The following is a 7,513-nucleotide window of genomic DNA, read 5'->3' as shown; positions in this document are numbered from 1 at the left end:
TTATTATAGTAAGAAAAAAATCGATTATATTTTTAATGAATTTACACCTATTTAAGGTATTAATTATATTTTTATTCCTTCCTTAAAGACAATTTATCATTAGTTTTACATTTCATGTAGAATGTATTTTTTGCAAAACTTTAGTTTCCAACTATGTATTTTAATAATCTACGTGAAATATTTGTTTGACATTGGAAATTTTCTTTTTTTACTTTCTAAATATAAGATGCATACACTGTATCTGCTATTTTGTTCACAAACAAGATGCACGATATCTAAAACTTTGTTTTACCACCTAATCATTTAGAAGGCATACGAATCTGCTTTCACTGGCAATTAATTGTTTTGGAGACTTACTTAAAAAGACTTTTCGCTAGGAGATCAGTGTGTAAAATGATTATCTTATCTGACCTGACGTTTCACAAGAATGATTCAACGTTCATTATACCATATTTCACATGTCTACTCTAAATTTGTTAACAATTTTATATGACAATTGTCATATTGAAAAATCAATTTTGTTCCAAATTGTGAATAATATATATTTACAACTTTTTAGGTTGATGTTCGACAGTGAAGTTAGACCAATGTTTACGTTTATATAGCTGCAGCGTCCTCTGTAAATTGTCTTTTTTTTCAATGGCCGTACATATACAACTACATATACATATGTATGCATTTCAAGTATTGAGTAGCACATTTTTTACATTTGTTTGTAGGTATCTCCACGATGATAAGGCATTGTAATAATATACTTACGCATTACTGAGGCAAAGAAAATGTTGATAAATTCAAATAATATAATTGTCAATTATGTTACAAAAGTAATGCCGTATAAGTATCTTAAAAGATTCAAGGTGCAACTATACAACTGCAATCTTTTTTGCAAATGACTCATTGTAGTCCACCTTGAATTTGGCGAAGGTTGGAAGGATCTGCGATAAGTGAAATCATCCGAATCGTTCTTTATTGTACAAAAATAACTGATCTTACGGAATGCTTGATATTCTCTTCAAAAAATGATTCATATTGCTACTTAAGCGTTAACGTATCCATATAATCGTAATTTTATATCATATAAACGATTTATTCACTACATATAATTGATAAAATAAAAGTACTACGCTGTACGTACAGTTCGACGGAATGAAAGTAATTATCTGTTTAATCAGTTCAATTATTAATATTACTCATCAGTTTTATTAATCTTACATTCGATAGATGAATTTGTTAATTAGTGTTTTCATTTTTATTTTCTTCTAGTACAATTGAATGACCTTTACAAATACTCATCTTTTGAATTCATTTTTCAATATTTCATGACATGCGAATGTCATCTGTCGAATTTAAATGACGATCTTGATTTCCACCTTAATTCGATTTCCAAGCTTTATGGGATACATACTCTTTCTTACAAAATTATTATTTTATTGGCTAATTGTTAAATCAACTAAACGGACGAAACTTTTATTCTTAATATTCTGCATTTAATTATATTAGTCACAATTGCATGTACTTATGATATCCAATAAAAAGTGCAAATCTTTTTCTGTAATGTTCTATTGGCCATCTTGGAGTGTTACATTAAGTACGATTTCCATTACTGCAAGTTTTTTTTTAAATATTCCTTTGTACCTCTTAATTGCTATTTGTTATTAGTAAATTACTAACGTAACATAAAATAGTAATAAAGTAATGCGATGTATTCGTTAAAACATTGAAAGACGATTGTGATTAACATTTGGATCGACGATCGAATTACTTTGTGGAAGCTGGATACATGGCAGACGACAGAGAACTTTACAATCTGTCAGTTACAAAAGTAATGCCGTATAAGTATCTTAAAAGATTCAAGGTGCAACTATACAACTGCAATCTTTTTTGCAAATGACTCATTGTAGTCCACCTTGAATTTGGCGAAGGTTGGAAGGATCTGCGATAAGTGAAATCATCCGAATCGTTCTTTATTGTACAAAAATAACTGATCTTACGGAATGCTTGATATTCTCTTCAAAAAATGATTCATATTGCTACTTAAGCGTTAACGTATCCATATAATCGTAATTTTATATCATATAAACGATTTATTCACTACATATAATTGATAAAATAAAAGTACTACGCTGTACGTACAGTTCGACGGAATGAAAGTAATTATCTGTTTAATCAGTTCAATTATTAATATTACTCATCAGTTTTATTAATCTTACATTCGATAGATGAATTTGTTAATTAGTGTTTTCATTTTTATTTTCTTCTAGTACAATTGAATGACCTTTACAAATACTCATCTTTTGAATTCATTTTTCAATATTTCATGACATGCGAATGTCATCTGTCGAATTTAAATGACGATCTTGATTTCCACCTTAATTCGATTTCCAAGCTTTATGGGATACATACTCTTTCTTACAAAATTATTATTTTATTGGCTAATTGTTAAATCAACTAAACGGACGAAACTTTTATTCTTAATATTCTGCATTTAATTATATTAGTCACAATTGCATGTACTTATGATATCCAATAAAAAGTGCAAATCTTTTTCTGTAATGTTCTATTGGCCATCTTGGAGTGTTACATTAAGTACGATTTCCATTACTGCAAGTTTTTTTTTAAATATTCCTTTGTACCTCTTAATTGCTATTTGTTATTAGTAAATTACTAACGTAACATAAAATAGTAATAAAGTAATGCGATGTATTCGTTAAAACATTGAAAGACGATTGTGATTAACATTTGGATCGACGATCGAATTACTTTGTGGAAGCTGGATACATGGCAGACGACAGAGAACTTTACAATCTGTCAATACGAAGTTAATCGCAACAATATTTTATTAAGCGTTAACGATTCCATAAAAGACGACCTTTATCGGACTGGCAGCCGAGGAAGATGACGATGTTATGAGGAAATAGATAACGTTGAAACGTGTAAAAGCTGTCCATATTTCTAGTTCGTATTGAACAACAGGGTTATGAGGCTCCAATTTCGAAGTCTCGTTATTCGTAAATATTTTTTCGGAATTTTTACTATAATTTGTGTATTACACAATGGCTGAAAAATGTAAGGTACGTATGCTAACAATGACAAAAGAAAATTGAAGATTTCAATTAATCTTACAACAATTGATAAAATATAACACATATTGAAATGATATTAGTCTTTGCAAATATTAGCGTTGGCGTTTGACTGACCTCAAACTTTGAATTAGCCTTTTTTGCCATATGTGAACATAGTTTGTTTATGATTATTTATTCTAGCAATGTGGCTGCAAGTGTACAAGTTGCAATCATGAGCAACACGGGGACATGCATTTGCATGTAGAGATAGAGAATTTACGTCAACGTCTAATAGAAAGGGACAATCACATTGTAACAATGGAAACACAGTTTTTGAGTGAAGCTGAAAAGTTTCCGAATGGAGAGCTGGCCTCCATGAAGGAGGAACTTTCAATCTGGCAGGAAAAATATTCAAGATTGCACGAAGCTCACAAACGTGTTCAAAGAGTAAATCAAAATCTTGAGGATAAATTGTTGAGGATTGTAGATAAATGTGAAACAGAGAAAAGTGCATTTACTAAGGATATTGCTACATTATCTCATAGGCTAGCTGATGCAAACTGTACTATACACCGTTTAACTCAAGATAATGTATGTTCCACATATAAAATATTTCGAAGATAAAAAATATTTATAAATATGTTATTTATTTCAGGAAAAATATAGAAATGATGTAAACTTGGCAATACAACTCCTTCAGTGTAAACCTTCTAATTTTGTTGGACAAAAATATGATTCCGTAAGTTATTTATATTATGTAATGTATAGAGTAATTGTTATAATATGAAGAAATATTTTAAAATATAGTTGTTTGTTTTAGTTACCTTCTGAGGTACAAGCCAAAGTTAGAACCTATGTTGCACAGAAGAAACATCCCAGTGATGTCTCACCCCCTGATGTAAAAAGTATTACAGTACCAATTTCAACATTTCCTCCAACGGCAATGGTCTATAACGTGACCAAGTCTACAGTTGACAAAGATGACGATGACATAGATGAATCGAAGCCGCCGGTCGACATAGTTTCAGCCGCTATAATGGCTAAGGTTTTGGAAGATAGAGAGAAAGAGAGAATATTCGGAAAGCATTGCGATACCTGTACTTGTCACCGAAGTATTTTAACGATTGATGCTGAAACGCAAACTGGCGTGCCAGATGTTTTCTCTTGCAATGAGTGTACGATGAAGCGCGCTCAAAGCGTGCAGAAACATTCTGATAATTTAAAGAACATTGAAAAAAATTGCCAAAATAAAGAAAGTCAAAACACTGTACTACACGTAGCTTACCACGAAGTAAATGAAAATATTGCATGCAAAGAAAAATTTCAGAACAGTTGCGCAAGACATGGTAACCATCAGCAGTTGTGTATAAAGGATAAATTTACAAATAGAAATGGTAAAATTGTAGACAATTTGAAAGAGGATGGTCGAGCGAGTGTTAACGTGAAGACTAACAAAAAAACCTTAATTCGTCGTAACGATCCACAATTTGAAAATACATTTCAAAATCAACATGAGAACACGGCTAAGCAGATGGTACCTCAAAAGGTGACCGATGCGTTTATGAGTAAAATGAATTTTGACAAAGGGAAACAGACGAAACTAAATAAAAAATGTGAACTCCAACTCGATAGCAGAAACACAAATTCTTGGAACAAATCGGAGAAGAAATCCTCTAACTGTAGTCACGTAGTTTCTGAGAATTCTAAAAATAATATCGGTGGAAGAGAACAGAGTCATATTGATATAATTAATGATAGATTATGGAAGAACGAATGGACCAAATTGAAGTCGCAGATTAACACGAAAGAGGGCAAAGAGAAAATTAACAGCGATATAGAGATCGACGTAATTAACGATAGAATTTGGAAGAACGATAGATCTGCCCAAGAGAAACACCATCCAGCGCAATTGACTTTGATAGAGGTCAAGAACATCGACAGTGTTACAAATCAAAATGATTCTGGGCAAATGGAAGTGGCCACCAGTCCAAGTTTCAGTAGCGATAGCATAGTAATCTCGACTTCCGATCCTTCCAGTAGTTCTAGCGATGTTGTCCAATCGACCGGGATGCGTTTGCACAGTGCCGTTAGTTCAAAACCTAATACTCAGAACAGGATCAGCGGTCCGAGGAACTGCCTCGTAAGAGTCACACCCGGATCGAAGAATATCCTCTTAGATAATGCTGGACATTATAAAACTGTATTATACACTAGTGGAAATAGTAAACTAAATACCGCGTTAGTTCATTCGAAGAAATTGTCTCGATCGGGATCTGATAAATCAATTTCAACGAGCAGCGAAGAAAATTCACCGATGCTAATGCACGACAATAATCAGTTGCAAAGAGTAGCCGAATGGGTTCAGTCTTCGGTTCACATGGACAATTCTGAACCTAGTTACGCGGAGATAAAGCCTAACGAGAACGTAAAAGACAAAAGCTCGTCGTTGATATATTTAGATGATTCGCAAACGAAGTCCAAGTTAAACGAAAGCAATCGAGCATTTTCCGATTCTTCAGAAAGTAAATGTAAAAACGATCAAGAGTTGGAGGAGGGCGGGAGAAATTCAAGCAATGATGTAAATAATTTTTCATCGGATGTAAATAATACTGAATCAGAGAAAGAGAAAGACTTGATATCTTTCGACGTGCCGCTTGAAGAACAAAAAGTATTGCCCAAATTTTCGAAAAAAATGGACAGTGTATTCGAATATGACGTCAAGATCACGAAAGAAATGGAGGAGACTTATTTGAAACTTGCAGCGAGTTTAGACCCTATCGCGTTAAGTTTATCGAGCACGGATAATGCGGATTTAACGATTGAAAAGTATAGGAAGGATCACAAGAGGCTGCAAAAGAGCCACGATAAGACGGGATCAAAAATGTAAAGTATACCAGCAGATAGTTTAAAAGAAAACAGAAGTTATTACTATTTCAGCAGGGAGTTCCTTTAAAGATAACAGAGCATTATTTTTTGTAACTAATGTGAAACTAAAGGCTGTACCGACATCACTAGCTTAGGAAAAAACATCGTAAATATCACTGCAGATATTGCCAGATATAGGATTATATTCATTTGATTTGTATTGTATAGCTGTGGTAGTAGTACGGATTAGTTTCACAGCAATCATGCAATATTGCTGGATACATGAATTATTTAGCAGTTACTTTAGCAAATTATTTTGTAATCAAAATCTGTGTAATGTTAATTGCAGCCATAACTAGAAACATCGATTAGATCTCTGTTAAATGATATTAAAATGTTTTTGCAAAAGGCACCATCAGTTCACCTTCTTTTTGTTTCTTTCGATTCTCTACAGTTTGTACAGATCTATTGCCTAGATCGGAAACAAATTAGAAGACTAAACCTTTATTCTTGTTACTGCGATTTAAATATTATGGGAGGAGTTGCGTTCACGTGTATTCAAACGAGACAATATGTATTTATCGGAAATTTGTTAGCAGAATATGAGAACGCGGAACAGTATACATAAACACACATATATGTTCGTAAAATGCAGTACATATACACATTAGTGCGTGCTACTACTTCCAATGACTAGAAGTCACATAAAGGTGGCTACAGACGTAACTGTAAGCTTCCCAAGGATGCATGATTAATCTTTTTATACAAACACGGACAATTTATCTTTGCCACCACATGGTACAAGTTTGCCTGAACAAGCGTCGACTTCGGGCGGCAATACACTTACTTTGACTGCTTCTACCCTTATTTACAAGATGAAAACGCGAAAAAAGAATTCAATTCTAGCTAAGTTCTAAACTCATGTTTTTCACAGCTGAATCCTTATCGGCGTTAGGTTCAATTAATCTATATCTTTTTATTAATATAGTTTCCCTCTGCACCTTATCAAGGTAATCTTTAGATTTAATATGCCGCAGCATGGGCGTTTTTGTAGGCTTGCATACAATTTTCAACCATACGTTCCGTTTTGCTTGTGCAAGCGCCGCTTCTACACGCATGCATAATTGAAACTCAATCAGTTTTCAAGCCGCTTGTACAATTAAAACGCTTGCGAATTTATCATGTAAACGTTCAAGTGTGCTTGTATAAAAAGATTGATCATGCATGCTTTTCAATCTTGCAATTACGTCTACGGCCAGTTTAATGCGAATATTTTGCGTTGCGAAGTAACATCTTTTAAAATTCATTTGATACGAAACGACTATAATATTAGTAGTCAACAGCACTAACGCGTAAACTTCGGAGCTTCATTTTTGAGAGTTGTATATAGGCGATAGAATGATATTAATACTATATAGTATAATTGACTTGCGTGCTTGCGCAGGTGTGACAAAATATAGTTAATGACAATATTATGATTGATCTAATTATTTTAGGAGACATTTTACGTGCATAAAATGTTTTAGGAACATCAATTCTTTACTCGTTAGCGTGAAACGAATTTTAAGGATGTATTGGCTATACAG

At 33.1% G+C, this 7,513-nt stretch overlaps 2 protein-coding genes across 2 annotated transcripts in view; one reads left to right on the top strand and one right to left on the bottom strand.

Annotated features, from left to right (window-relative positions):
* The window catches only part of LOC108624723 (T-complex protein 11-like protein 1), a 3,834-nt gene extending 3,531 nt beyond the window's left edge, over positions 1-303 (bottom strand). The window contains exons 1-2 of the mRNA XM_026813330.1: positions 293-303; positions 235-244 (exon numbers count right to left, since the gene is read on the bottom strand). Coding sequence (XP_026669131.1) covers positions 235-244; positions 293-303 — 21 coding nt within the window. The remainder of the gene's footprint in view (positions 1-234; positions 245-292) is intronic.
* Positions 304-2,255: 1,952 nt separating this feature from the next.
* LOC108624777 (uncharacterized) lies at positions 2,256-6,339 on the top strand. The gene is made up of 4 exons (XM_018024310.2): positions 2,256-3,071; positions 3,264-3,653; positions 3,718-3,801; positions 3,883-6,339. The coding sequence occupies exons 1-4, from the start codon at positions 3,054-3,056 to the stop codon at positions 5,947-5,949; spliced, it is 2,559 nt and encodes an 852-aa protein (XP_017879799.1). The 5' UTR covers positions 2,256-3,053; the 3' UTR covers positions 5,950-6,339.
* The last annotated feature ends 1,174 nt before the right edge of the window (positions 6,340-7,513 follow it).

The sequence above is a fragment of the Ceratina calcarata genome, unplaced genomic scaffold, assembly GCF_001652005.2.
Source record: "Ceratina calcarata isolate Rehan_Ccalc_2016 unplaced genomic scaffold, ASM165200v1 scaffold328.2, whole genome shotgun sequence".
Taxonomy (NCBI): domain Eukaryota; kingdom Metazoa; phylum Arthropoda; class Insecta; order Hymenoptera; family Apidae; genus Ceratina; species Ceratina calcarata.
The sequence above is the reverse complement of the archived record's forward strand: the minus strand, read 5'-3'. Positions and strand labels throughout refer to the sequence as shown.

What these genes read in the sequence shown, in the direction of transcription:
- LOC108624777 (XM_018024310.2), top strand. An exon ending in ACCGTTTAACTCAAGATAAT is followed by an intron (nt 3,654 to 3,717) that starts GTATGTTCCACA and finishes TATTTATTTCAG; the next exon opens with GAAAAATATAGAAATGATGT. An exon ending in TTGGACAAAAATATGATTCC is followed by an intron (nt 3,802 to 3,882) that starts GTAAGTTATTTA and finishes TGTTTGTTTTAG; the next exon opens with TTACCTTCTGAGGTACAAGC.